General features: G+C 62.2%; 1 protein-coding gene across 2 annotated transcripts; it reads left to right on the forward strand.

The window, feature by feature from the left end:
* On the forward strand, positions 1-26,264 carry FLNA (filamin A). Of its 2 annotated transcripts, XM_032757869.2 has the most exons (48): positions 1-123; positions 3,265-3,753; positions 6,551-6,799; positions 6,903-7,000; positions 7,097-7,244; positions 7,877-7,995; positions 8,088-8,165; positions 8,257-8,419; positions 8,503-8,703; positions 9,240-9,377; positions 9,467-9,590; positions 9,723-9,859; positions 9,961-10,154; positions 10,336-10,449; positions 10,543-10,686; positions 11,924-12,047; positions 12,130-12,290; positions 12,376-12,466; positions 12,560-12,729; positions 12,921-13,038; positions 13,163-13,425; positions 14,173-14,770; positions 14,857-15,030; positions 15,116-15,278; positions 15,356-15,516; positions 15,612-15,782; positions 16,200-16,323; positions 16,413-16,569; positions 17,153-17,342; positions 17,502-17,525; positions 19,719-19,966; positions 20,080-20,175; positions 20,308-20,410; positions 20,499-20,639; positions 20,747-20,875; positions 21,077-21,250; positions 21,347-21,508; positions 21,600-21,803; positions 21,880-22,032; positions 22,129-22,251; positions 22,360-22,626; positions 22,786-22,923; positions 23,104-23,219; positions 23,759-23,891; positions 24,586-24,762; positions 24,926-25,144; positions 25,228-25,431; positions 25,757-26,264. In XM_032757869.2, exons 2-48 carry the CDS (start codon positions 3,381-3,383, stop codon positions 25,942-25,944), a joined length of 7,944 nt encoding a protein of 2,647 aa, XP_032613760.1. In that variant the 5' UTR covers positions 1-123; positions 3,265-3,380; the 3' UTR covers positions 25,945-26,264. The 2 variants fall into 2 exon arrangements, with proteins under 2 accessions (XP_032613760.1, XP_032613761.1); XM_032757870.2 differs by lacking the exon at positions 17,502-17,525.

Here is a 26,264-nt window from a genome sequence, read left to right on the forward strand (position 1 = left end):
CGCGTGGAGGCGCGTCGCGCGCAGCGGACGCCGACAGAACCCCGAGGCGCCTGGCGCGGGCGCGAAGGCGATCCGGGCGCCACCCCGCGGTCATCGGTCACCGGTCGCTCTCAGGAACAGCAGGTGAGGTCTCCGCGGCCCGGCTTCGCGCCGTGGGGTCGCCGCGCTCCTCGTCGGCCGGGGGTGGAGTTGGAGAAGGCGGGCAGAGAGGCCCGAGAACGCAGGCGCCAGCTCGCGCCCAGGTCCGGGCCAGGTTCAGCTGGGATGCGTGAGCCGATGGAGGCGCCCCTGGCATCTGGGAGTGCCTGTCCAGAGAATGTCTTCCCTAGTTGATCCATGAGCCGTGTCTGTGCCCACGAATGTGGGAGCCTGAGGCCATGGGGGGTCCCCGAGAGAGAGAGGGTGTCTGGGCCCTTGCCAGGAAACTGGTGCCTGCGTGGGTGCCCATGAACGGACCACTGCATGTCTATCTGAGAGAGAAGGGCCCTGGCACCAGGAACTTGTGTGGTCTCAGGGTGAGTGGCCACCTGGAAGGACACTTCTCAGCCAGTGTGCCCACTGGGAGGGGGACAGCGTGTCCCTTGCTGGCTCGAGTCCACGGGGCACCAGCTGCTTTGGGCACAGGGGAGCTGGTTCTGGGGCTGCTCTACTCCATGGGGGCCATGGTGAGGATGAGACCAGGCCAGGTTCCTTGGTTGGGCCCTGGGCCCTATGCCAGGTTGGCTCTGAGTTGGATGTGCACTGCCAGCCAGGATGCAACCAACAATGTCCCCAGATTCCCATGCCACCTGGGGCCAGGCAAAGTAGGTTAAAATCCACTGGCAGACCCATTTGTAAGTGCTCCGAGTGCACCGTCAAGGTGGGAGCTTGGGAATGGGCGACCTCACCTGCCAGCACAGGCCTCTTCTCACCTTGCCAATCTGCTGCTTCCTTCCCTCCTGCGCCCCCTGGCTACGCGGGCCTGGAAATGGCTCCTCAGGGACCCCAGCTGAACAGCCCCTGGGCTTGGGCTATACCTCCCAGTGGGAGGGTCTGGCCTGGGGTCTGAGGGCCAGGGGTGGTGTGGTGGGCGGGGTGTGTCTAACATCCAAGAATCTACTCCAAATAAGGGAAAATATGAAAGCTGCATTTTGGCTTCCCAGGACTGCCCGATCTGGGGGCTTTGGGATCGGGCGACATCTGGCGGTGATACTACGTTCTAGGGACAAGAACCCTCTACACGCCCATTCCTTGTTTCCTCTAAATAGGGAAAAGCTAGGGCTGGAAGACAGGGCACCCACCTCCTGACACCCTTTCTGCTGGAATTGACTACTGGTCACTCTGACTCAGTTTCCCTGAGCTCTGAAGATTAAGGAATGAACCCAGACAACCCAGCTCAATGGCCCTTAGTGGAGAGAGAGTCAATTATTGATGGAATTCCGTGCCTGGGAACTTGCTTTCCAGTGGGGCAGGGGGACCAGAAAGACAACTTCAAGCCCGTCTTGAATGGGGCCAGTGCAGGGAGGGGTCTGTATGGGTTACCCCTTCCCAGCCCTCCCTCCCACCTCCACCCCAGCTCCCAGACGCCGAGGCGCACTTGGTGCAGGTGTGTCTCAAAGTGGTCAGGAGAGGGGACAATATACAGGGGTTGGCCTTAGTACTGGAAAATGCCATTTGCACCCCCTAACACCACTACTAGTGGGAAAAACCAGTGGGGCCACAGGCAGCCCCGAAGTGAATGTGCTGGGCGGATCACAGCCCCACCACATGTCATGTAGACACCCAGGGCTACAGGAGAGTCAACCATATTTGGGCATGACGTGCTGGCCAACCCGGGGCCTCCTCCTCTCACTGGTCTTTAGCAGATAAATTAATTATTACTAGAATTGAGCAGGAGGGACAGATACCTGCCTTCCTAGAAAAAAAAAACACTCAGAGGAGGAAACATTCCGGAGAGGGGAGGTACCGAGGACTGAGAGGGAGGGAGTGCACGCTGGGGAGGAGGCCATAGGCAGGGTGGCTTCTGACCGAAGATAGTAGCAGTGAGCGTCCCCAACCGTCCCCTGGTCCCAGTCTACATCTCAGCACAGCAGCCACTGCACCATCTCCAGAGTTATCTACCAGAAAATTTTGAGTGAATAGCCCCCACGGCTCTGGGGACACAACCCCCCCAGGCCCCGATCCCTGTCCTCAGGCCTCCTCTGCACCTGCCACCACACCTGAAGCCCACCCAGACCCAGGTGCTCAGAGCCTGACAAGTCTTATGGGAACCTCTGAGCAGGCCCCTCTGGGTCTGGAATGCCACTCCCGTTTGCCCCCTGCCCTGGCCACGCTGGGCTCAGGGGCCTTTCCGACAGGAGAGGACCCCCCGCTTCAACTCCCCCCAGTGCCCCGGGTGAACTGGCATGAAGGGTTAGGGGGGCACGCGTCTCTGCATGCATCGCACGACGCCCTCTGCCTGCGCCCACTGGCATGCCCGGACCCCTTCGAAGGCTGCTTGCTCCTGGAGTGCCGGCGGCCTCCTGGCCCAGTGTCCCATATCCTCCCGGGTGGAGGGAAGCAGAGAGGGAGGCGGTGGGAAGCAGCGGGCACACACAGGTGCGCGGGCGAGGGCCCTACAGACTAGGAAGGCGGGCCTGTGGCAGGGGGTCTGCGGGGACCGCGTAGGCGCAGGCCTTGCCCTGCAGCCGCTTCCCAGGTAATGAGCACACAAAGCGCCCTCGGCAGTGCCCGGTCCGGGGCCGCCGCTCTCCAGGGGTTCGCTCTTAGGGTTGGCCCCTTCCAGCTGCTGCCGGGGCGGCGGACGGGGATGCCGCCGGGGAACCCTAGGCCCTGGGGGCCCGGGGAAGGGGGATGACGGCGGCGGGTAGGGATGTGCAGGGACGGGGCAGAGCCCAAGTGACTTAGGGACGAGAGCCACCCCACCCCCCGCAGGGGCCCTGGGGAAGGAAAGTCCCTTGTAAGGCGCGCCGGCTGCAGGCCAAGCAGTCCCGCGCCAGACACTGCTCAGCCTTTCCTCGCTCTAGGGCGCGTTTCCTGCAGCGCCAACGCGAGGCCGCGGGGCTGGGAGCATCCTTGCCCACCCCACGGCCCAGCGACCCACCCTGGAGCCCGGGTTTCGCGTCTGATCAGCCGAAGCCGGGGGCCTAGTGGGGGCATTCCAACGGGCGGGGCGGGGTGGGGCAGGCGCGCCCTCGAAGCCCCACCCCACGGCCCCTCCCCGCAGGAGGCCCGCCCCCTGGCCCCGCCCTCCGCCCGCATTTAAAGGGCTCGCTCTCTCCGCAGCGCAACCTCTGCTCCCTGCCTCGCCTCCCGCGCGCCTACGTGCCTGCGACTTTAATTAAAGGGCCGTCCCCTCGCCGAGGCTGCAGCACCGCCCCCCCGGCTTCTCGCGCCTCAAAATGAGTAGCTCCCACTCTCGGGCGGGCCAGAGCGCAGCAGGCGCGGCTCCGGGCGGTGGCGTCGACACGCGGGACGCCGAGATGCCGGCCACCGAGAAGGACCTGGCGGAGGACGCGCCGTGGAAGAAGATCCAGCAGAACACTTTCACGCGCTGGTGCAACGAGCACCTGAAGTGCGTGAGCAAGCGCATCGCCAACCTGCAGACGGACCTGAGCGACGGGCTGCGGCTCATAGCGCTGCTGGAGGTGCTCAGCCAGAAGAAGATGCACCGCAAGCACAACCAGCGGCCCACTTTCCGCCAAATGCAGCTTGAGAATGTGTCGGTGGCGCTCGAGTTCCTGGACCGCGAGAGCATCAAACTGGTGTCCATCGGTGAGGGACGCCCCGAAGCGCCGGGCGGGCGGGGGCGGGGACTCCGCGCGTCCTTCCATCCCCCTGGGCGGACCCCTCCAAACCACCCCCTTCCGGGCCGCGGCGCAACTCCCGAGGCCCCCGGCTGCTCTGCTCCACGCGGGCCTGGAGAACAAAGGCGCGCGAGCTGGCTGGCCGGCCGGGCGTGCGAACCGCTACGCGTCCCCGCCCGCTGCGCCCCGGCTGGCCGGCGCCCAGGCTGAACTCACATCCTCCGCAGGCCGCGCCTCCGCGGCTGTGCTCGCGGTGGGAGTGGGCCTGGGGGGTCGGGCGCTGGGCAGGCTCCTGGCCCTGCGCCCCATCCTCGAGGAGGAGGAGGCCCGGGCTCTCCCCCCACAGCTGTTTAGAGAGGGCCCTCTGGCCTTCAGACGCCCGTTGGTTCTGAAATGTGGGTTGGAGCTCGTGCGTCCCATTGTCTAGGGCTCTGGGCTCTTTGTGTCGCTGGAGGATGGGTCGCCCATCGGAGATGGCTGCAACCACCAGTTTAGATCTACCCCCCTACACACACACAGGGAACTCGGGGGCCAGAAAGAAGCATAGTTAGCAAAACTGCACCCGGGATGAGTTGGGCGTGGTTGACTGAGGGACCTGGCTTGTAGACTACTTGGACGCCAACTTTTCTGTTCATCTTGGGCCAAACTCTTGCTTCCATGTAGGCCTTGCTTTTCTGCGTGTAGCACGCAGGAGTTGGTTGGTAGATGCTCCAGCGTGCATTGTGCCAGCCCAGCGTCTGTGTCACTGGACTGGAAAGGCTGGCATTGACTGGGCCTGCTGCAGCATCCCAGTTCGTTCTCAAGATAGGGGCTGCATGGGAGGGCAGGCACCACAACGGGTGACTTGGGGGTGATGTCGAACAGGGAGAGGAGAGGGATGATGAGTCTTCTCTTCTTCAGAATTGAGAGGCCTTCCAGTTACCCTGCAGCCATGGAATGGCCCTTGCTGAACCCAAGAAAGTGAGGGACCAAGACTTGGGTTCCCCCAGCCACTCAGAGGGCAGATCCCAAGAACCGAAGTTCTTTCTTTGGAATGCCAGTTGAGGCGAGGGGCAGGCCCACCCCGCCAAGTCCCAGCCTCAGTCTAGCCAAGCTGAGTCATCTCAGTCCTGGATGGTAGGGGGGGCGACCGGATGTGGGGAGGCGGGCCACACCCCAGCTCTTTGGGGGGGGTCTCCTCCCTCCTCCCAGCTCCCCTCCTCCTTGTGAGCTGGCTGGAGCAGACCTAGTTCCCAGAGCTTTGCCATATAAGGCAAAAAAATGTTGGAAAGCAGCAGTGATTAGGGGAGGGAGGGGTTGGCTGGCCCAGGGGCTGGGGAAAAGGGGTGGGATGGGGCGGGGCCATCCAGCCAGGCAGTCTCCCAGCCGTAGGCCCTGGTCCTTCCCACTCTCTTTTGGTAGGGGGATGGGGACGGAGTAGGCTGGCCTAACATGGACCTGGTGGGCCTGGTTGCTTCCCGTGTGGGGGTCGTTGAGGGGTCTGAGGCTGGACTGGGGTGGGGGCCTGATGGGAAGCCCTGACTGGCCTTGTTCCCTGGCCCTGCACCCTCGGTCCTCTCTGAGCCCCCCTCCCTGCTGCCATTTGGGGAGAGTGAAAGGCAGCCTCGTGGGGCCAGGACCAACCTGGGAACTGGGGAGGCCACTCTGAGCGGCTCACCTGGCCCTCCAGGTGCTGCCTGCTGGGCTGGGAAGCAGCTGCCGTGGACAGCCCAGCCCCTCCTCATAGGCCCACCCCCGAGTTGACTCACCAGAGAAGTATTTTGTCTGATTATGGGGGAGGCTGACAGGGCTTCTAAAGATGAGCTCTTAGAATGCCCAAGCCATCCTGCCTTGAGCCTGAGACCCAGAAGAAGCCTTGGGTGGGGCCCAGAGCCCAGCAGGGTTGCCATGGTGATGGGGGGTGTCAGGGACCCGCCCTAACCACTTCCCCTGTGGCGAGCCTGCCGAGGCCCGTTAGGTGGCAAGTGGGTCAGGCAGTGGGTGGCAAGGGGGTTCCCAGTGTCTCCTGCTGCCACCCTGGCATCTGCCGACGGGCCCCAGTGAGTCAGGGCCATGTGGCCCAACTGCTGGTTCCTTTGGGCTCTGGGCCCCTCCCCCGGCCAGGCGTGTGGCCTCCCAACTCCAAGCTTGGGTCTTCGAGGTGGTAGAGGAAGTGGGGGTGGTGGCGGGGGTCACACTCCTTCACCCAAAGGGCGTTTGCCCAACTCCCCCATTTCCGCTGCCTCACCCCACCCACCCTGGAACAACAGTTGTATTTCCCAACCCCCCGGGGCCACCCGCCTTCCTCTTCCTCAGCCCCAGCCCCAGCCCCAGCCCCACTCCAGGTCATGGGCCCTGGATTCTGGGCCAGCTGGAGTCAGCCTCTTCCTCCTGGTTCCCCATAGGCTCCTGCGGTGGGTGGCGGACCCCTGCTCTGGCAGCTGTGGACACTGTCCAGCTGTTCTCCAGAGCTGCCCATCTGCGGGCTGGGTCTGCCCTCTGCCCTTCCTCTGGGCCCGGGGCTTCTGGCAGTAATCACACTCTGCTGTCATCTCCTGTCTTTGTCTGTGTGTATCTCCCCTCACCCCAAAGTCTCCTTCACCTCTGAACACCCCCTGGGACCCTGGGCAGAGAGGGCTCATCCACATCCTACCACTGGCCAAGAGGGGGTGTCTCCCTCCTCCTTGGCCCCTGCTACCCCGTGCTGCCAGACCCTGACCCCAAAGCCTGGGAGCGGCCCCTCCCACACAGCTGTGTGCCCAGCGCGGCCACTCTTCTATTCACAGACAGCAAGGCCATCGTGGATGGGAACCTGAAGCTGATCCTGGGCCTCATCTGGACCCTGATCCTGCACTACTCCATCTCCATGCCCATGTGGGACGAGGAGGAGGATGAGGAGGCCAAGAAGCAGACCCCCAAGCAGAGGCTCCTGGGCTGGATCCAGAACAAGCTGCCGCAGCTGCCCATCACCAACTTCAGCCGGGACTGGCAGAGTGGCCGGGCCCTGGGCGCCCTGGTGGACAGCTGTGCCCCGGGTAAGGGGGCGCAGAGGCAGGAGAGACTGGGCTGGGGTCACCCATGGGCGGCCCTTGAGGGGGTTCTGCGGCCCCCAGACTCACAGCCTCCCTTGCGCCACAGGCCTGTGTCCTGACTGGGACTCTTGGGACGCCAGCAAGCCCGTGACCAATGCGCGAGAGGCCATGCAACAGGCGGATGACTGGCTGGGCATCCCCCAGGTACACCCGCCCAGCCTGGCTACAGCTGTAGGGGACCGGATCAGCAGTTGGGAGAGACTCGGAGGCCCGATGGCTCCTGTTTTCTGCCCGTGACAGGTGATCACCCCTGAGGAGATTGTGGACCCCAACGTGGACGAGCACTCTGTCATGACCTACCTGTCCCAGTTCCCCAAGGCCAAGCTGAAGCCAGGGGCTCCCTTGCGGCCCAAACTGAACCCGAAGAAAGCCCGTGCCTACGGGCCAGGTGAGGGAGCCCAGCCAGGGGTGTACCTGTGTGCCAGCGTCTTCCCCATAAGACAGTGTCCCATCTAAATGTGGTGGTCCTGAGGGGTCTTGGGTTATATGGTGGCTAGGTGATCAAGCCACCCAAGAGTCAAACAGGAGTGGGTTTTTGGGACTAGTGAAAACACTCCACTGAGTAGACAAGAGAATGCTGATAGGTTCCTCCAGTCACAGACGCCTGCAGTGTGGGGTCCTCGGGGAGGTAGCACCCAGCGGCCTTTATTATAAATGGAGATGAACCAGGTCTCAGTAACAGGGACCTAAAACCCAGTCAAGGCTCACACAGGAACAAGGGCCCAGTGCAGTGAGAATGAATGTTCCAGAAAACAGGCACGGGCCTGTCCCAGCAGCAAGAGCACAGCTGGGTCCCGAGGCCAGGCTCTGTGCCGCGGCTCACACTGAATGAACTTGCCCAGTTTGGAATGTGCCTGACTTAGGGGCCAGCGGGGAGGGGCGTTGAGCCTGCAGAGGCCTGGGGGCTGGCATGCCACTGGTACTCTTGCCCGCCTCCCTTAGCGTCCAGGGCTGAAGGGTGGAGGGGTGAGGCTGTGGCCTTAACAGCTGGCCCGTGGTTGGCTCGCCTTCCCCTGCCAGGCATCGAGCCCACAGGCAACATGGTGAAGAAGCGGGCAGAGTTCACTGTGGAGACCAGAAGTGCCGGCCAGGGAGAGGTGCTGGTGTACGTGGAGGACCCAGCTGGACACCAGGAGGAGGTAGGGCCAGCTGCTGGCAGCAGAGGCCCCGCAGCGCTCCCTTTCAGTGGGGCTGCTCTTAGCAAAGGCTCACAGGCTCCTTCCCACCGCAGGCAAAAGTGACCGCCAATAACGACAAGAACCGCACCTTCTCCGTCTGGTACGTCCCCGAGGTGACGGGGACTCACAAGGTGAGCCCTTGGCCAGTGGGGAGGCTTGTGACCTCAGGCGGTGGCTGGAGGCCCCCAGCCCTACCCTCACGGCCCACCCTTCTGGGGACAGGTTACTGTGCTCTTTGCTGGCCAGCACATCGCCAAGAGCCCCTTCGAGGTGTACGTGGATAAGTCACAGGGTGACGCCAGCAAAGTGACGGCCCAAGGCCCCGGCCTGGAGCCCAGTGGCAACATCGCCAACAAGACCACCTACTTTGAGATCTTTACGGCAGGTGAGGGGAGGCTGCCAAGGCCCGGCTGGTCTGTGGGGAGAGCCGCACTGGGGCCTGGGAGCTGAGCAGGTGCCTCGTGGCAGGAGCTGGCACGGGCGAGGTCGAGGTTGTGATCCAGGACCCTGTGGGACGGAAGGGCACGGTAGAGCCTCAGCTGGAGGCCCGGGGCGACAGCACATACCGCTGCAGCTACCAGCCCACCATGGAGGGCGTCCACACCGTGCACGTCACGTTTGCCGGCGTGCCCATCCCTCGCAGCCCCTACACTGTCACTGTTGGCCAAGGTAGGCCCGGCCCTGACTGCCCTCTGCTGTGGCACTGCAGTCTGGGCCTCCCACAGGAGGGGGAGCCCCCTGGGCCAGTCCCGCTGCAGCCCGCCCCAGGGCCCCTACTCTTTGAGCTTCTGCTGTCTGGGCACATGCTGTCTTTCCTCCCCTGCTGGGGCCCTTCCTCCTCTCCTCTCCTCGCCCCTCTCCATCTCTCTCCTCACGCTTTCACCTTCGGAAGAGCTCGCTCCAGCTGTCTAGAAACCTGCTGCTCTCTGCTCTGCCCACAGGGTCAACGGTACTTGGATCTGTCTTCTTCTTGGAAGGGAGGGCGGGGGGCTCTGGGCTGGGGTGGAGCAGGTGGGAGGAGGCCTGCCATGTCCTGGCCCAGGCCACAGTTCCTGGGGTCACGGTCCCTTCCAGTTCTTTCTTGCATGTCCCCCTCCAACCAAGCTCTGAGGGACCCTCCAATCCTCACAGCCGGGCCCTGTGGGAGGCAAGGGAGGGGTCGCCCAGCCGAGCTGCTGGTGCTCAGCTCGCCCCTCTGCCTGCAGCCTGTAACCCGAGTGCCTGCCGGGCGGTTGGCCGGGGCCTCCAGCCGAAGGGTGTGCGGGTGAAGGAGACAGCTGACTTCAAGGTGTACACAAAGGGCGCTGGCAGTGGGGAGCTGAAGGTCACCGTGAAGGGCCCCAGTAAGTTGGCCTGGAGCCAGGCCAGGATGGGTGGCGGCAGCCCCCAGGTTCACTGCTGGGCAGGCCTGAGGCCCTCCTTGTCTTGGCAGAGGGAGAGGAGCGCGTGAAGCAGAAGGACCTGGGGGATGGCGTGTATGGCTTCGAGTATTACCCCATGGTCCCTGGAACCTATATCGTCACCATCACGTGGGGTGGTCAGAACATCGGGCGCAGGTGAGGCCCCCAGGCATGCCTCTCCCAGCTCTGCACACTCTGCCTCTTCCTCCTGCCCGGCGGCCACAGTGGGGCCCAGGCTGGCTCGTGTAGTGATCCTCGGTGTTCCCTGTGTGGCTCTCCCATTTGCAGTCCCTTCGAGGTGAAGGTGGGCACCGAGTGTGGCAATCAGAAGGTACGGGCCTGGGGCCCTGGGCTGGAGGGCGGCGTCGTTGGCAAGTCAGCAGACTTTGTGGTGGAGGCTATTGGGGACGACGTGGGCACCCTGGGTAAGTTGGAGGTTGCAACGTGGGCACCTGGGGACAGACGATGGCAAGGACAGCCCACCCTGAGGCTCCAGGGCACTGAGGGGACTGGTGGCTGTTGTCAGGCTTCTCGGTGGAAGGTCCGTCGCAGGCTAAGATTGAATGTGACGACAAGGGTGATGGCTCCTGTGATGTGCGCTACTGGCCGCAGGAGGCTGGCGAGTATGCCGTCCACGTGCTGTGCAACAGTGAAGACATCCGCCTCAGCCCCTTCATGGCTGACATCCGTGACGCGCCCCAGGACTTCCACCCAGACAGGGTAAAGATGGCCTGAGTCTCGCCCTACTGCTCTTGCTTGGGGTCTGGTGGGGGTGGGCCCAGGCCGTGGGCTGGTGTCTCCAGCAGTATTCCTGGCACTCTGTGTCCCTGGCCACCCTGCCTGGGTTGTAGCTCTGGCAGCCTGGAGCTGCTCCCCTGACAGCTGGGTGGTCTCCCACTAGGTGAAGGCACGTGGGCCTGGATTGGAGAAGACAGGTGTGGCCGTCAACAAGCCAGCAGAGTTCACAGTGGATGCCAAGCACGGTGGCAAGGCCCCGCTTCGGGTCCAAGTCCAGGTAGAGCACCCACGGGTGTTGGGGGCAGGGCAGGTGTGGGCACCCAGGCCTGGGCACTGACCAGCAGGCCACCTGCTCCTACCTGCCTGACAGGACAATGAAGGCTGCCCTGTGGAGGCGTTGGTCAAGGACAACGGCAACGGCACTTACAGCTGCTCCTACGTGCCCAGGAAGCCGGTGAAGCACACAGCCATGGTGTCCTGGGGAGGCGTCAGCATCCCCAACAGCCCCTTCAGGGTGAGCCAACCTCCACCGGCCTTTAGTCCATCTCGATAGCATTCACATAGCACACGATTCGCCCATTTCAAGTGGTTGTAGCACGTTCACATCATCCCAGAAACTCCACGCCATCCTGACTCCCCTGTCCCGCAGCTCCTGGTGACCACTAACCTGCTTTCTGCTGTGGCTTTGCCTATCCTAGACGTGTTTTATAGATGGAACCGTGTGCCACATGGCCTTTTGTGTCTGGCTTCTTTCCCTCACCACGAAGTTTTCTGTGTTTTCGTTCATGTTTAGCACGTCTTGGCGCTTTGTTCCTTTATAATTATTTTGTTTATTTATTTATTTATTTGACATGGAGTCTCGCACTGTCACCCAGGCTGGAGTGCAGTGGCGCGATCTCGGCTCACTGCAAGCTCTTTCTCCCAGGTCCACGCCATTGTCTTGCCTCAGCCTCCCGAGTAGCTGGGACTACAGGCACCTGCCACCCACCCGGCTAATTTTTTGTATTTTTAGTAGAGATGGGGTTTCACCGCGTTAGCTAGGATGGTGTCGATCTCCTGACCTTGTGATCCGCCCACCTCGGCCTCCCAAAGTGCTGGGATTACAGGCGTGAGCCACTGCACCTGGTCTGTTTTTTTTTTTGAGCCGGAGTTTTGCTCTTGTTGCCAGGCTGGAGTGCAATGACATGATCTCGGCTCACTGCAACCTCTGCCTGCCAGGTTCAAGCAATTCTCCTGCCTCAGCCTCCTGAGTAGCTGGGATTGCAGGCATACGCCACCATGCCCAGCTAATTTTGTATTTTTAGTAGAGACAGGGTTTCTCCATGTTGGTCAGACTGGTCTCAACCGCCTGACCCCAGGTGGTCCACTCACCTTGGCCTTCCAAAGTGCTGGGATTACAGGCATGAGCCACCAAGCCCGGCTGCTTCATTCCTTTTTATGGCTGCATAATACTCCGTTGTGTGGCCAGACCACATTCCATTTTTCCGTTCACTTGCTAACAGATATTGAGGATGAGCTTGCTGTTAACAGTGCTGTTAACAGTGGGTCCAGGTGTTTGCGTGGACATTTGCTTTCATTTCTGCCTTGGAGTGAACCGGAGCATCACACAGTCCCTCTGTGGTCACCTGAGGAACTGCCAGACTCTTCCCAAGGCAGCTTGACCATTTTGTATGCCTGCCAGTGTAGCTGAGGGAGCTTCTGAGTCTCCTCCAAGCTGCTCATGCCCTTCCCCTTGCCCCTGTGCCCTGCAGGTGAATGTGGGAGCTGGCAGCCACCCCAACAAGGTCAAAGTATACGGCCCCGGAGTAGCCAAGACAGGGCTCAAGGCCCACGAGCCCACCTACTTCACTGTGGACTGCACCGAGGCTGGCCAGGGTAAGGCCTGGCTGTGGGTGGGAGGGCAGGTGGCTGGGTTGTCCCTGCGAGGTCTCAGCCTCCGCTCCTCTCCCCGCCGCAGGGGACGTCAGCATCGGCATCAAGTGTGCCCCTGGAGTGGTAGGCCCCGCCGAAGCTGACATCGACTTCGACATCATCCGCAATGACAATGACACCTTCACAGTCAAGTACACGCCCCGGGGGGCTGGCAGCTACACCATTATGGTCCTGTTTGCTGACCAGGTGGGTGCTGCGCTCCTGGCCGCTAAGATGTCTTTGTGGGTGACGTCTGCCCTCCTCTAAGGCCTTCTCCTCCCACTGCCTGCAGGCCACGCCCACCAGCCCCATCCGAGTCAAGGTGGAGCCCTCTCATGACGCCAGTAAGGTGAAGGCCGAGGGCCCTGGCCTCAGTCGCACTGGTGAGGACAGGTACCCCATGGCAGGTTGCGGGGCATCGAGGGTAGGAGGGCTTGGGGCAGGGTGCCCCTACACGGTCCCTGTGTGTTCGTCAGGTGTTGAGCTTGGCAAGCCCACCCACTTCACAGTCAATGCCAAGGCCGCTGGCAAAGGCAAGCTGGACGTCCAGTTCTCAGGACTCACCAAGGGGGATGCAGTGCGAGACGTGGACATCATCGACCACCATGACAACACCTACACAGTCAAGTACACGCCTGTGCAGCAGGTAGCCGCGCCCTCCGCTACAGTCACCGAGTCCCCAGCCTCCTCGTGCAGCAGCCTAGGGGACAGCTCCGAGGGACTTTCTGCCCACTCTCATTCCTTACCTGGGAGAGGGCAGGCATGGAGGTCCAGGAGGGGGTTGGGGAGCAATTCTGGTGTCTCTAAATGCCCCCTTCCCTTCTGCACCCTTCCCAGGGTCCAGTAGGCGTCAATGTCACTTATGGAGGGGATCCCATCCCTAAGAGCCCTTTTTCGGTGGCAGCATCTCCAAGCCTGGACCTCAGCAAGATCAAGGTGTCTGGCCTGGGAGAGAGTAAGTAGTTGGGGCCCTTGTTGCAAAAGCCTTTGTCACATAGGCACTCCCAGCCCGAGTGTCATCCCAGGGATTGGCTGAGCTGGGTGTCATGTCTCTCTCCTTCCTTTCATCATTTCCACAGAGGTGGACGTTGGCAAAGACCAGGAGTTCACAGTCAAATCAAAGGGTGCTGGTGGTCAAGGCAAAGTGGCATCCAAGATTGTGGGCCCCTCGGGTGCAGCGGTGCCCTGCAAGGTGGAGCCAGGCCTGGGGGCTGACAACAGTGTGGTGCGCTTCGTGCCCCGTGAGGAAGGGCCCTACGAGGTGGAGGTGACCTATGACGGCGTGCCTGTGCCCGGCAGCCCCTTTCCTCTGGAAGCTGTGGCCCCCACCAAGCCTAGCAAGGTAATTGGGGTATGGGAGGCCCTAAGGGTAGAACCCACTGTGCTCTCTGAGGGCCCCAAAGGTACCCCATCTTCTCCAGACCTGCCCTCAATCCTCCTCTTTTTTTTTTTTTTTTTTTTTTTTTTTTTTTTTTTTTTTTTTTTTTTTTTTTTTTTTTTTTTTTTCTGAGACAGACTGTCAACCTTGACCCTGTTTAAGTGAGAGTAAAGGGGAGGAGGGAAATAGAAACCCATAAAAAGTCATCAGGGTTGAAGAATTTCTTTTCTTTTTTTTTTTCTTTTTTTTTTTGAGAAAGAGTCTCACTCTGTCGCCCAGGCTGGAGTGCAGTGGCGCGATCTTGGCTCATGGCACCCTCCGCCTCCTGGCTTCAAGCGATTCTCCTGCCTCAGCCTCCCAAGTAGCTGGATTACAGGGGCCCGCCACCATGCGCAGCTAATTTTTATATTTTTAGTAGAGGCGGGGTTTCACCATGTTGGCCAGGCTGTTCTCAAACTCCTGACCTCAGATGATCCACCCACCTTGGCCTCCCAAAGGGCTGAGATTACAGGTGTGAGTGACTGCGCCCTGCTCTCCTTTTTGTCCTTATGACTGATGGATGGCCCATTTGGCAGGCAGCCTGGGCCCGCCTATGTCCCTGTTTGGTGAGGACAGGAAGCCAGGGCAAGGGGAGGCAGGTGGAGAGTCAGGCAGGAGGTCTGGGATCAGGGGCATAGCGTGGCCTTGGCGCCTGACCCCTTCTTCCCTCAGGTGAAGGCGTTTGGGCCGGGGCTGCAGGGAGGCAGTGCAGGCTCCCCCGCCCGCTTCACCATCGACACCAAGGGTGCTGGCACAGGTGGCCTGGGCCTGACAGTGGAGGGCCCTTGCGAGGCACAGCTCGAGTGCTTGGACAACGGGGATGGCACATGTTCCGTGTCCTATGTGCCCACCGAGCCCGGGGACTACAACATCAACATCCTCTTCGCTGACACCCACATCCCTGGCTCCCCATTCAAGGCCCACGTGGTTCCCTGCTTTGACGCATCCAAAGTCAAGTGCTCAGGCCCTGGGCTGGAGCGGGCCACCGCTGGGGAGGTGGGCCAATTCCAAGTGGACTGCTCGAGCGCGGGCAGCGCGGAGCTGACCATTGAGATCTGCTCGGAGGCGGGGCTGCCGGCCGAGGTGTACATCCAGGACCACGGTGACGGCACGCACACCATTACATACATTCCCCTCTGCCCCGGGGCCTACACCGTCACCATCAAGTACGGCGGCCAGCCTGTGCCCAACTTCCCCAGCAAGCTGCAGGTGGAACCTGCGGTGGACACTTCCGGTGTCCAGTGCTACGGGCCTGGGATTGAGGGCCAGGGTGAGTTGCCCTGCCGTGGGGTATGTGGCAGCGGGGACAAGGACCAGAACCCCAGAGCCCCAAGCCTCCTCTCTGTCCCTTTGCAGGTGTCTTCCGTGAGGCAACCACTGAGTTCAGTGTAGACGCCCGGGCTCTGACACAGACCGGAGGGCCGCACGTCAAGGCCCGTGTGGCCAACCCCTCAGGCAACCTGACAGAGACCTACGTTCAGGACCGTGGCGACGGCATGTACAAAGTGGAGTACACGCCTTACGAGGAGGGTGCGTGCTGGGACTCCCACAGGCTGGCAGACGGGGGTGGGTGGGGTGGCCCGGGCTCCTCCTTACCTGGCCTGCACTCCTCCAGGACTGCACTCTGTGGATGTGACCTACGACGGCAGCCCCGTGCCCAGCAGCCCCTTCCAGGTGCCCGTGACGGAGGGCTGCGACCCCTCCCGGGTGCGTGTCCACGGGCCAGGCATCCAAAGTGGCACCACCAACAAGCCCAACAAGTTCACTGTGGAGACCAGGTAAGGGAGCCCCCAGGAGCCCGTGTGGCTGGTGGGCCTGGGAACCCCAGGAACGACCGGCTGTCTGTTTGGACCAGGGGAGCTGGCACGGGCGGCCTGGGCCTGGCTGTAGAGGGTCCCTCCGAGGCCAAGATGTCCTGCATGGATAACAAGGACGGCAGCTGCTCGGTCGAGTACATCCCTTACGAGGCTGGCACCTACAGCCTCAACGTCACCTATGGTGGCCATCAAGTGCCAGGTGAGGAGGTGGCGGCCTGGGCAGGGCTGGGACTGTCTGCTCGTCCCCACCCTGTCTCATACAGCCGCCATCCATCCCTTTGCCCCAACCCTCAGGCAGTCCTTTCAAGGTCCCTGTGCATGATGTGACAGATGCGTCCAAAGTCAAGTGCTCTGGGCCCGGCCTGAGCCCAGGCATGGTTCGTGCCAACCTCCCTCAGTCCTTCCAGGTGGACACAAGCAAGGCTGGTGTGGCCCCACTGCAGGTCAAAGTGCAGGGGCCCAAAGGTGAGTGTTTGCATGCCTGGAGCCGGGGGTCGGGAGGGCAGTGTCCTCTTTGAGGGCCGGGAAAGGAGACTGGAGGCCCAAAGTGAGGCCCAGGGTGCAGAGGTGGTGCAAGTGTGTAGGTGTTTTTGGAAGAGCCTCCGTTGACAGTGCAAGCCAGGAGGGGGACTTGGAGGAGGTAGAGCAGATGGGACTTGGTCACTGAGCAGATGTGGCAGGAAGGCAGGCAGGCAAGGGTCCCAGCTGGCACCCAGATGTGTGTCTTTTGTGCCAGAGGGGGTCAAGGCCATTCCCAGGGTCGAGCGGATGAGGATAAAGCGAGGTGTAGGCCTGGGGCTGGGTCCTGGGCGTCCAGTGTGGTGGGGTAGGAATGGAGGCCCAGGAGACTAGCTGAGGCTCTGTCCCTGGGGCTGGGGCCAGGCCTGGTGGAGCCAGTGGACGTGGTAGACAATGCTGATGGCACCCAGACCGTCAATTACGTGCCCAGCCGAGAAGGGCCCTACAGCATCTCAGTACTGTATGGAGATGAAGAGGTACCCCGGAGGTAAGAGGCAGGACCTGCTGCCTGTGGGGAGCGGCCCAGGCTGGATGCTGAGAACCTGTCTGACTGCTCACAACACCCATCCCTCACAGCCCCTTCAAGGTCAAGGTGCTGCCTACTCATGATGCCAGCAAGGTGAAGGCCAGTGGCCCCGGGCTCAACACCACTGGTGTGCCCGCCAGCTTGCCCGTGGAGTTCACCATCGATGCAAAGGACGCCGGGGAGGGCCTGCTGGCTGTCCAGATCACGGTGAGCTCCAGGCACAGGCAGGGGAGGCAAGGGGGCCTGGGCCTGGGCGGCTGGAGTGTGGGCTGCGGGTGGCCGGTGTCTGATCTCCCTGGGGAGCTACACCAAGGAGGGCAGGGAAGGACAGGGCCCCTGTCTTTGGTTCGCTAAGGTTGTGACTACCTTAGGATGCTGGTGACAGGCATGGGCTTCCCCAGACATGCACTTGCTGCTAACTTTGAGCACGTCACCAAAGCCTTTTGTGCCTCAGTTTCCCCACCTGTAATAGTCTCATGGGGCAGGTATAGGATAGAAGCTTGAGATCACCCCGGTGAGCTCCTCCTAGTGCTGGCCAGGCCCTGGGGGGCTGAGGATGGGTGCCAAGCTCCCTGGCCGCGCCTCTTGTCATGTGGGGAGTGTGGGATGTTTTAGTCTCCATTCTGGACTCTGCCAGGTGCAGGCAGCCCTTTTGGGCCATAGCAGTTGAGAGGCCTGAGACCCAGAGACTGTCCCTGTAGCAGCAGCCCTGGGCACCCTGGGAGCGCATGAGGCAGGCCCGGGGCTACTCGGGCTTGGGCCAACTGCCTCCCCTGCCGCTGCCACACAGGATCCCGAAGGCAAGCCGAAGAAGACACACATCCAAGACAACCATGACGGCACGTATACAGTGGCCTACGTGCCAGACGTGACGGGTCGCTACACCATCCTCATCAAGTATGGTGGTGACGAGATCCCCTTCTCCCCGTACCGCGTGCGTGCCGTGCCCACCGGGGACGCCAGCAAGTGCACAGTCACAGGTGAGCCAGCCCGCCGTTGGCCGCTGCGGCGCTCGGCACGGGGCTTGGGTTGTGCCTGTGTGCAAGGGCTCGCTGCTTGGGGCGGCGTGTGGGAGTGGGGGCCGCCCCCTTGAGTGACTCACCTGACCTTTCTCCTTGCTCTCTGCCCTCTCACCTCAGTGTCAATCGGAGGTCACGGGCTAGGTAAGCTGCTTGCTGGGGCCACTCCCAGTGCCCCTCCTGCCCAGAGGGGCGGTTTCCTTTCCTCTTGGGGCCGATTCCCAGGACAGTTCCAGCTGCAGCTCTAGGCAGGGACAGAGTTGGGTGGGGTGCAGAAGATGAGGCCGTGGGCTGGAGGGCGAGGGCCCAGGGAGGCTTCCGGAGCTGAGCATGACCGCTCCAGCTCTCCCCCTCTCTGGGCCTTTATTTCCCCATCTGAGAACTCGGGTTGCAGCTGAGAGCTTTGGGGTGAGGTGCATCCTGAGAGGCACCCCACTGGGGACTTTGGGGTCTCGGGATCTTGGCACCCAGGGAAGCACAAGGGCTCCTGCGTGGGCTGAGGGAACAAGGGGTCTCCCCAACTCAATGGGAGCCCCAGCCCTGGCCAGATCCACAGACCCCCATCCCCACCTTCCAGGGGCCTCTGCGTCCCGGGCCGGGGGAGGTGCATGAGTGGGTGGGGCTGGCTGGTAGTGCAGTAGCGCCAGTGTGGACTGCTTGGGCGGCCAGCATGGCGGGGCCCGGCCCAGCCTCAGAGCCCCAAAGTGCATTCTGTGGCCTGTCTCCCTCCTTCCCCCTTCCCCTATCCCCCAGCAGTGACGTTATTCAGACATTCCCCAACAGGCATGGAGGGTCACCTGCCCCAGCCAGGGACACCCAGGGATGCTGATGAGAGGCTACAGGCCTGGCACTTGGGCGAGGTGGCTAAGGAAAGGGTTAGAGGGTGGCTAGAGTTTTGCGGCAGGAGCGAGATGGCTTTATAGAGGCCGTAGGATCTGATGTGTGTGTGACAGGCGTGTGTGTGCAGGGCAAGGGTGGCTGGGGAGTGCTGACTGCAGGGCCTTGGGGGCTTTGCGGGTGGGAGCAAGACTCAGTAACCTCAGTTTCCCTGGCTATTGTTTGCCGAATGGAGACAGGGAGCCCGGCGGAGGCGGGGGGTGGGGGCGGGTGGGGGAGGTTGAAGTTGCTCTCGGGCAAGCTTGATGGCCACGGGGCTTCAGTGAGAGCCAAATTGGGAGGCATACTTTGAGGATGGAGTGGCTGAGACCGGCGGATGGCTGGGAGCCGGGCAGGGAAAGTTGGGGGGAGTCGGGTACCTGTGAGGTTGGGGCCCAAGCCACTAACTAGATGGCATGGGGTGCGCATGAGTGAAGCCACCCCAGGGCAGCGTGGGCAGCAGGCAGCCAGGTCTGAAGCCTGGGAGAGCTGCCTGGCTGCGGCAGGCCAGCATGGAGCCTAGTGCAGCAGGAGCCCTCCGCCGATAGTGGGACTTGGTGGCAGGGCCCCTCGAGCTTGGCCTTCAAGTAGGTTTCGTGCTCCTGGCTGCTTCCCTGGCAGGAGGCCAGGCTGCAGGGGGCACTCTCACTGCCAGGCCTCACAGCCCACAGCCCCCCAAGCCTCCACGGCGGAGCCCCAGATCATAACGTCACTGTCTCTCCCCTTTCCTCGGGCACTCTGGGGTCCTGGAGCCTGCTCAGCTGCTCTGCCCTCGCAACCCAGCAGTGGTGGCTGTAGCTTGGGCCTCCTGTTCCCTGTCTCCCTGGGTGCTGTCCCCGCTCTGCCAAGCCTGCTGCACTGCGCTACTCGGGTGCTAACCCCGCTGCCTCCCGCTTCCCCGCTCCCACTCCTGCCTGCACTGGGCTGCTTTTCACCGTGAGCCTTCTCAGTTGTCAGGAAACTCCGGTTTCACCATCAGGCCTGGGGGTGGGGAGGCAAGTGTCACGTCCCCCCACGCTGCAGCAGGACTCTGCCTCACCGCGTCCACACACAGCAATGGGGGCCGGGGCCAGGCCACAAGGGCGCAGGCAGCCGTGTGCCCAGCCAGATGCTGGCGTTCGGCAGTGTGGGCCATGGTGCTGGACGAGGCTGAGTAGGCAAGGGAGTGGCTGTCAACACTTAGGCTGGAGTGGGCCCTTCCTTTTCCTCCCAGGCACCTGGGTGCTACCGTCGGGCCTCTCCCACATGGGCAATTGAGGTGGTCAGGAGAACCCTTCCTGCCTTCTGAGAAACCACTCGCCATCCCAGCTTGGAGGGGGCAGGGCGGGGCAGGAGGCCTGGCGGCCTGGCTGTGCTTGGTGGTGGCAATGAGAGGCCTGTGTGGGCGGCAGGTGGACGGGAACAACCTGAGCCCGAGCTCACACGCTGGCCCCCCTTTGGGGACCCACCCTGCCCCACCAGGTGCTGGCATCGGCCCCACCATTCAGATTGGGGAGGAGACGGTGATCACTGTGGACACTAAGGCAGCAGGCAAAGGCAAAGTGACGTGCACCGTGTGCACGCCTGATGGCTCGGAGGTGGATGTGGACGTGGTGGAGAATGAGGATGGCACTTTCGACATCTTCTACACGGCCCCCCAGCCAGGCAAATATGTCATCTGTGTGCGCTTTGGTGGCGAGCACGTGCCCAACAGCCCCTTCCAAGTGACGGTGAGGAGGGGTGGGGGGTAGGTCAGCAGGGGTGTCTGGCAGGTCCAGGCCTGTTCCCCTGGGGCCCCTCTGTGACAACAGACTCTCCAGCAGCTCTCTGCTTTGCCCTGCAGGCTCTGGCTGGGGACCAGCCCTCGGTGCAGCCCCCTCTACGGTCTCAGCAGCTGGCCCCACAGTACACCTACGCCCAGGGCGGCCAGCAGACTTGGGTACGGCCTGGCCAGCTAGGGACACTGGGGCTAGCCAGCTGGGTGTTCTGTGAGCCCCTAGTTTACCATGTGTGAGGAGGGACCCCAGATCCTCCCACTGTCCCTCACCCATACCCTGTGTCTCCACTGCAGGCCCCGGAAAGGCCCCTGGTGGGTGTCAATGGGCTGGATATGACCAGCCTGAGGCCCTTTGACCTTGTCATCCCCTTCACCATCAAGAAAGGCGAGATCACAGGTGAGTGGGGACTGGGAAGGAGCTCGGGAGCCAAGGAGGCCAGATTGTGCCAATGAGCTGCCCTGACCTCGGCCCCACTGCCCCACAGGGGAGGTTCGGATGCCCTCAGGCAAGGTGGCACAGCCCGCCATCACTGACAACAAAGACGGCACCGTGACCGTGCGGTATGCGCCCAGCGAGGCTGGCCTGCACGAGATGGACATCCGCTATGACAACATGCACATCCCAGGTGGGCCTGCCCTGCCTCTGCCCACTCCACCGCCACCACCTCACAGAGAGATGGGGCTGGGGGACACACGAGGCTGCCATTCCACAAGGCCCTTCTTCCTGCCTCAGGAAGCCCCTTGCAGTTCTATGTGGATTACGTCAACTGTGGCCACGTCACTGCCTATGGGCCCGGCCTCACCCATGGAGTAGTGAACAAGCCTGCCACCTTCACTGTCAACACCAAGGATGCAGGAGAGGGTGAGCAATAGCTCCAGTCTTGACCTGCTCTGTGCCCGGGATGCCCTCACTGGGCTAAGGGCCGGACTCAGGATATACTCCTGAATGGGGCTCCCTGAATGGGGCTCCCTGCCCTGCTGCCCTGGCCATCGGGGCTCCTCAGTGCAGGCCAACTGGAGTGTCCCCAGCGTGGTTCCCATGCTCACCCACGGCTCTCTCCAGGGGGCCTGTCTCTGGCCATCGAGGGTCCGTCCAAAGCAGAAATCAGCTGCACTGACAACCAGGATGGGACATGCAGCGTGTCCTACCTGCCTGTGCTGCCGGGTGACTACAGCATTCTAGTCAAGTACAATGAACAGCACATCCCAGGCAGCCCCTTCACTGCCCGGGTCACAGGTGGGTGGCACTGGGAGCAGTGACAGAAACAGGTGGCAGGGTGAGCGTGGTCTCCCATGGCTGGACGCACAGTGATGGCTGGCCTGTCCCCACCAGGTGACGACTCCATGCGTATGTCCCACCTAAAGGTGGGCTCCGCTGCCGACATCCCCATCAACATCTCAGAGACGGATCTCAGCCTGCTCACGGCCACTGTGGTCCCGCCCTCGGGCCGGGAGGAGCCCTGTTTGCTGAAGCGACTGCGTAATGGCCACGTGGGTAAGCGGCTGAAGGGTCCAGGGCTTTCAGAAAGGAGGCAGTCTGTGGGGAGCCATGCCTTCCCCGACTGACAGCCATGCCCTGTGTCCAGGGATTTCATTCGTGCCCAAGGAGACAGGGGAGCACCTGGTGCATGTGAAGAAAAACGGCCAGCACGTGGCCAGCAGCCCCATCCCGGTGGTGATCAGCCAGTCGGAAATCGGGGATGCCAGTCGCGTTCGGGTCTCTGGTCAGGGCCTTCACGAAGGCCACACCTTTGAGCCTGCAGAGTTTATCATTGATACCCGAGATGCAGGTAGGCAGTGGCTGCCCACCAGCTGGGGTGGGAGCACTGTGCATAGCACCAAAGCTCAGGGGTATCCATCCCCTAGGCTATGGTGGGCTCAGCCTGTCCATTGAGGGCCCCAGCAAGGTGGATATCAACACAGAGGACCTGGAGGACGGGACGTGCAGGGTCACCTACTGCCCCACAGAGCCTGGCAACTACATCATCAACATCAAGTTTGCCGACCAGCACGTGCCTGGTGAGTGCAGCAGTGCCTCGGCAGCCCCCGTCACTACACCAGGGCCCACAGGCAGTGTGTGACTGGAGGGGCGTGGGCTGTGCTTTCTTCCTGCAGGCAGCCCCTTCTCTGTGAAGGTGACAGGCGAGGGCCGGGTGAAAGAGAGCATCACCCGCAGGCGTCGGGCTCCTTCAGTGGCCAACATTGGGAGCCATTGTGACCTCAGCCTGAAGATCCCTGGTAGGGGCTGTGGAGAGCCTGGGGAGGGGTCCTGGGGCTCAAGCAGCCCCAAGAGGAGGAGGGGTGGAGCCCAGGGCTGCTGCTCACTAGCCCATCCCCACCCTGCAGAAATTAGCATCCAGGATATGACAGCCCAGGTGACCAGCCCATCGGGCAAGACCCATGAGGCCGAGATCGTGGAAGGGGAGAACCACACCTACTGTATCCGCTTTGTTCCTGCTGAGATGGGCACACACACAGTCAGCGTCAAGTACAAGGGCCAGCATGTGCCCGGGAGCCCCTTCCAGTTCACCGTGGGGCCCCTAGGGGAAGGGGGAGCCCACAAGGTCCGAGCTGGGGGCCCTGGCCTGGAGAGAGCTGAAGCTGGAGTGCCAGGTAGGCCTGCTCACACCCCAAGCGCTCGCTCTGCTGCATTGGCCAGGGTGGGGTTGGGGGTGGAGGAAAGAGCTGGCAGGCATGTCTACCTTGGCTATGCCTGGAGGGGGCCAAGGCTGGTGGAGCAGCCTTCAGTGAGGACACACTGTTCTCCCATAGCCGAATTCAGTATCTGGACCCGGGAAGCTGGCGCCGGAGGCCTGGCCATTGCTGTCGAGGGCCCCAGCAAGGCTGAGATCTCTTTCGAGGACCGCAAGGATGGCTCCTGTGGTGTGGCTTATGTGGTCCAGGAGCCAGGTACTGGGAACCCGGCTGGGGTTGAAGGAGGTGGGGCCTGAGTGTGGGTATTGGACCCAGGGGTTGCACAGATAGCCCTGCCTGGCACTCACTCTTCACTTTGAGGTCACAGGGCCACCCAGGCTGTTCGTGGGAGGCCCAAAAGCTGATGAGCCGGTCTTACACTCTTTCCCTGCCCAGGTGACTACGAAGTCTCAGTCAAGTTCAACGAGGAACACATTCCCGACAGCCCCTTCGTGGTGCCTGTGGCTTCTCCGTCTGGCGACGCCCGCCGCCTCACTGTTTCTAGCCTTCAGGTGAGGCACCGAGAGAAACCGCCCACCTGGGGCTCCTGGGCCCGGACAGACCAGAGCCACCGCAGAGAGCAGGCCTTGGCCCTGTTTCCAGTGGCCCCCCTGGCCCAGCTCTGGGTTCCAGGCCTCTGCTCTGGCCGGGTGCAGCCCACGCTTGGGGTCGGCAGGAAATATCCTGCCCACCACGTGGAGTTTTTCTCGTGTCTCAGGTCTAAAGGCTTTGAACAGAAGCCTGTGCCCCTTGAGCACCAGGGCTGCGGTTTAAAGAGGGACAGCCTGCCAAGGCCGGGTGCTGCCCACAGGGTGGGGCGGCCTTCCCTTCCTGCCACCTGGGTGTGTGCGATGGCAGAGTGTGGGGGCAGGAGCGGGGATGTGTGCTTGTGGCTTGCTGGCCCTTGCAAATCAGTGGCTCTCCCTCTTTAAACCAAGTTGGACGCCAGATGGGTAAGTGCGACCCGAGGGCCTCCTGCTCCTGGGGCCTTTCCTTCCTCCCTTGCCCTGGCCCAAGCCCCCCCATCTAACCATGTCTGCTGTGCTTCCAGGAGTCAGGGCTAAAGGTCAACCAGCCAGCCTCTTTTGCAGTCAGCCTGAACGGGGCCAAGGGGGCGATCGATGCCAAGGTGCACAGCCCCTCAGGAGCCCTGGAGGAGTGCTATGTCACAGAAATTGACCAAGGTGAGGCCCTGTCCCTGCCCGGCCGCCCTGCCCTGCTGGCTGGAAGCAGGCTGAGAGTACAGAAGGAAGGTGCCGCTTCTGTAAGCAGCCAAGACGGGGCCCCAACTCCTGGGCCCCCTAAGCCAGGCAACCCTTTCCCAATGGGTGACCCAAGCCGTTGGGGATGTGGCTTGCCACCCACGGCTATTAGGAAGGCCTTCTACCCTGCAGTACCATGCCGTCTCCACAGGGAAAGACTCAAAGTCCAGCCTCAGTGCTGCCCGGCCCTTCAGCCACGGCCATGGTACTTGTGCGCAGGCCTGGGGCAGCCTTGCGGGTAGGAGGAGCCCAGTGGGCTTCATTTCACAGCCTAGTCCTGCCCTTCCCAGCTGCGTGACCTGAAGCAAGTTCCTGCCTGTCTCTGAGCCATGCAGGGGATATGGTGTTCACGGTAACCTTTCTTAGGAGGCAGCGAGGCCTGGGTTTGGCTTGTAAAAGATTTCCGTCCCAATGCACCCTGACAGTGGGCAGCTTGAGTGTCTAAAGCTTCGGCCCTCGGGAAGTCTGCTGCGGGGTGCAGGTGCCCAGCATGGCTGGGCTCACACTGATGGACCGGCAAAATGGGGAGGGCCAGGGTTGAGGCTGTTCCTCAGAGACGCCATCTGCTGGTTTGAGGAGGGGCCCCAGGCCCACAGCATGACTCCCTGCTCCTCAGATAAGTATGCTGTGCGCTTCATCCCTCGGGAGAATGGCGTTTACCTGATTGACGTCAAGTTCAATGGCACCCACATCCCTGGAAGCCCCTTCAAGATCCGAGTTGGGGAGCCTGGGCATGGAGGGGACCCAGGCTTGGTGTCTGCTTACGGAGCAGGCCTGGAAGGCGGTGTCACAGGTAAGTCTGTGGGTGCGGCTGCAGGTGTGCACACAGCTGCTAGGCCCTTGCCTCCAAGCTCTTGGTGACAACAGGAGGCACCTGGAGGTGACAAGCCTGCGCTGGGTGGCCGAGGACAGGGAGGCAGGCCAGTCTGGCTCTGCCTGACCTCCTGTGCTCCCAGGGAACCCAGCTGAGTTCATCGTGAACACGAGCAATGCGGGAGCTGGTGCCCTGTCGGTGACCATTGACGGCCCCTCCAAGGTGAAGATGGATTGTCAGGAGTGCCCCGAGGGCTACCGCGTCACCTATACCCCCATGGCACCTGGCAGCTACCTCATCTCCATCAAGTATGGCGGCCCCTACCACATTGGGGGCAGCCCCTTCAAGGCCAAAGTCACAGGTGAGCCTGGGGCCAAGCTATTGGCACCTGCCCAATGCCTGGCACCACAGCCACCTCTTAGCCCCACCCACTCTGCCTTGCAGGCCCCCGTCTCGTCAGCAACCACAGTCTCCACGAGACATCATCGGTGTTTGTAGACTCTCTGACCAAGGCCACCTGTGCCCCCCAGCATGGGGCCCCGGGTCCTGGGCCTGCTGACGCCAGCAAGGTGGTGGCCAAGGGCCTGGGGCTGAGCAAGGCCTACACAGGCCAGAAGAGCAGCTTCACAGTAGACTGCAGCAAAGCAGGTGGGCAACCCGGGCCCCAGGCCCACCTTCCCACCAAAATGAGGCCAGAAATCACAGGATGGCCAGTGTCTGGGAGAGCAGGGACCGCCTTTGGGGCATGGCTTTCACTTTTAGAGCCACCTCCCTGCCACCTCCTGGACCCCTCAAACAAAGGCCAGGGAGGAGCTGGAATCTGCTAAGCCGGCCTGGGTTGGGGAGGTGCTGGCAGCTCTTTAGGAAGAGAGAACTGTCACCCCAGAACTGGCTTAGGGACAGGAGAGGAGAGCAGGACACCAGCGGGAGGAAGGGGGCTGGGACCTGTGACTGAGGACCCCTCTTGCCTCAGGCAACAACATGCTGCTGGTGGGGGTTCATGGCCCAAGGACCCCCTGCGAGGAGATCCTGGTGAAGCACGTGGGCAGCCGGCTCTACAGCGTGTCCTACCTGCTCAAGGACAAGGGGGAGTACACACTGGTGGTCAAATGGGGCGACGAGCACATCCCAGGCAGCCCCTACCGCGTTGTGGTGCCCTGAGTCTGGGGCCCGTGCCAGCCGGCAGCCCCCAAGCCTGCCCCACTACCCAAGCAGCCCCGCCCTCCTCCCCTCAACCCTGGCCCCTGGGCCGCCATGGCCGCCCGCCCGTCACTGCAGCCGCCCCTGCCCTGTGCCGTGCTGCGCTCACCTGCCTCCCCAGCCAGCCGCTGACCTCTCGGCTTTCACTTGGGCAGAGGGAGCCATTTGGTGGCGCTGCTTGTCTTCTTTGGTTCTGGGAGGGGTGAGGGATGGGGGTCCTGTACACGACCACCCACTAGTTCTCTTCTCCAGCCAAGAGGAATAAAGTTTTGCTTCCATTC

This window comes from Hylobates moloch, unplaced genomic scaffold, assembly GCF_009828535.3.
Source record: "Hylobates moloch isolate HMO894 unplaced genomic scaffold, HMol_V3 SCAFFOLD_7, whole genome shotgun sequence".
NCBI lineage: Eukaryota > Metazoa > Chordata > Mammalia > Primates > Hylobatidae > Hylobates > Hylobates moloch.

Excerpts from the sequence above, each read along its gene's own strand:
- FLNA (XM_032757869.2), top strand. The coding sequence starts at position 3,381 with ATGAGTAGCTCCCACTCTCGGGCGGGCCAGAGCGCAGCAGGCGCGGCT. Across the intron at positions 3,754-6,550 it reads CATCAAACTGGTGTCCATCG|ACAGCAAGGCCATCGTGGAT; the intron begins GTGAGGGACGCC and ends TTCTATTCACAG. Across the intron at positions 16,570-17,152 it reads TGCTGGCTGTCCAGATCACG|GATCCCGAAGGCAAGCCGAA; the intron begins GTGAGCTCCAGG and ends GCTGCCACACAG.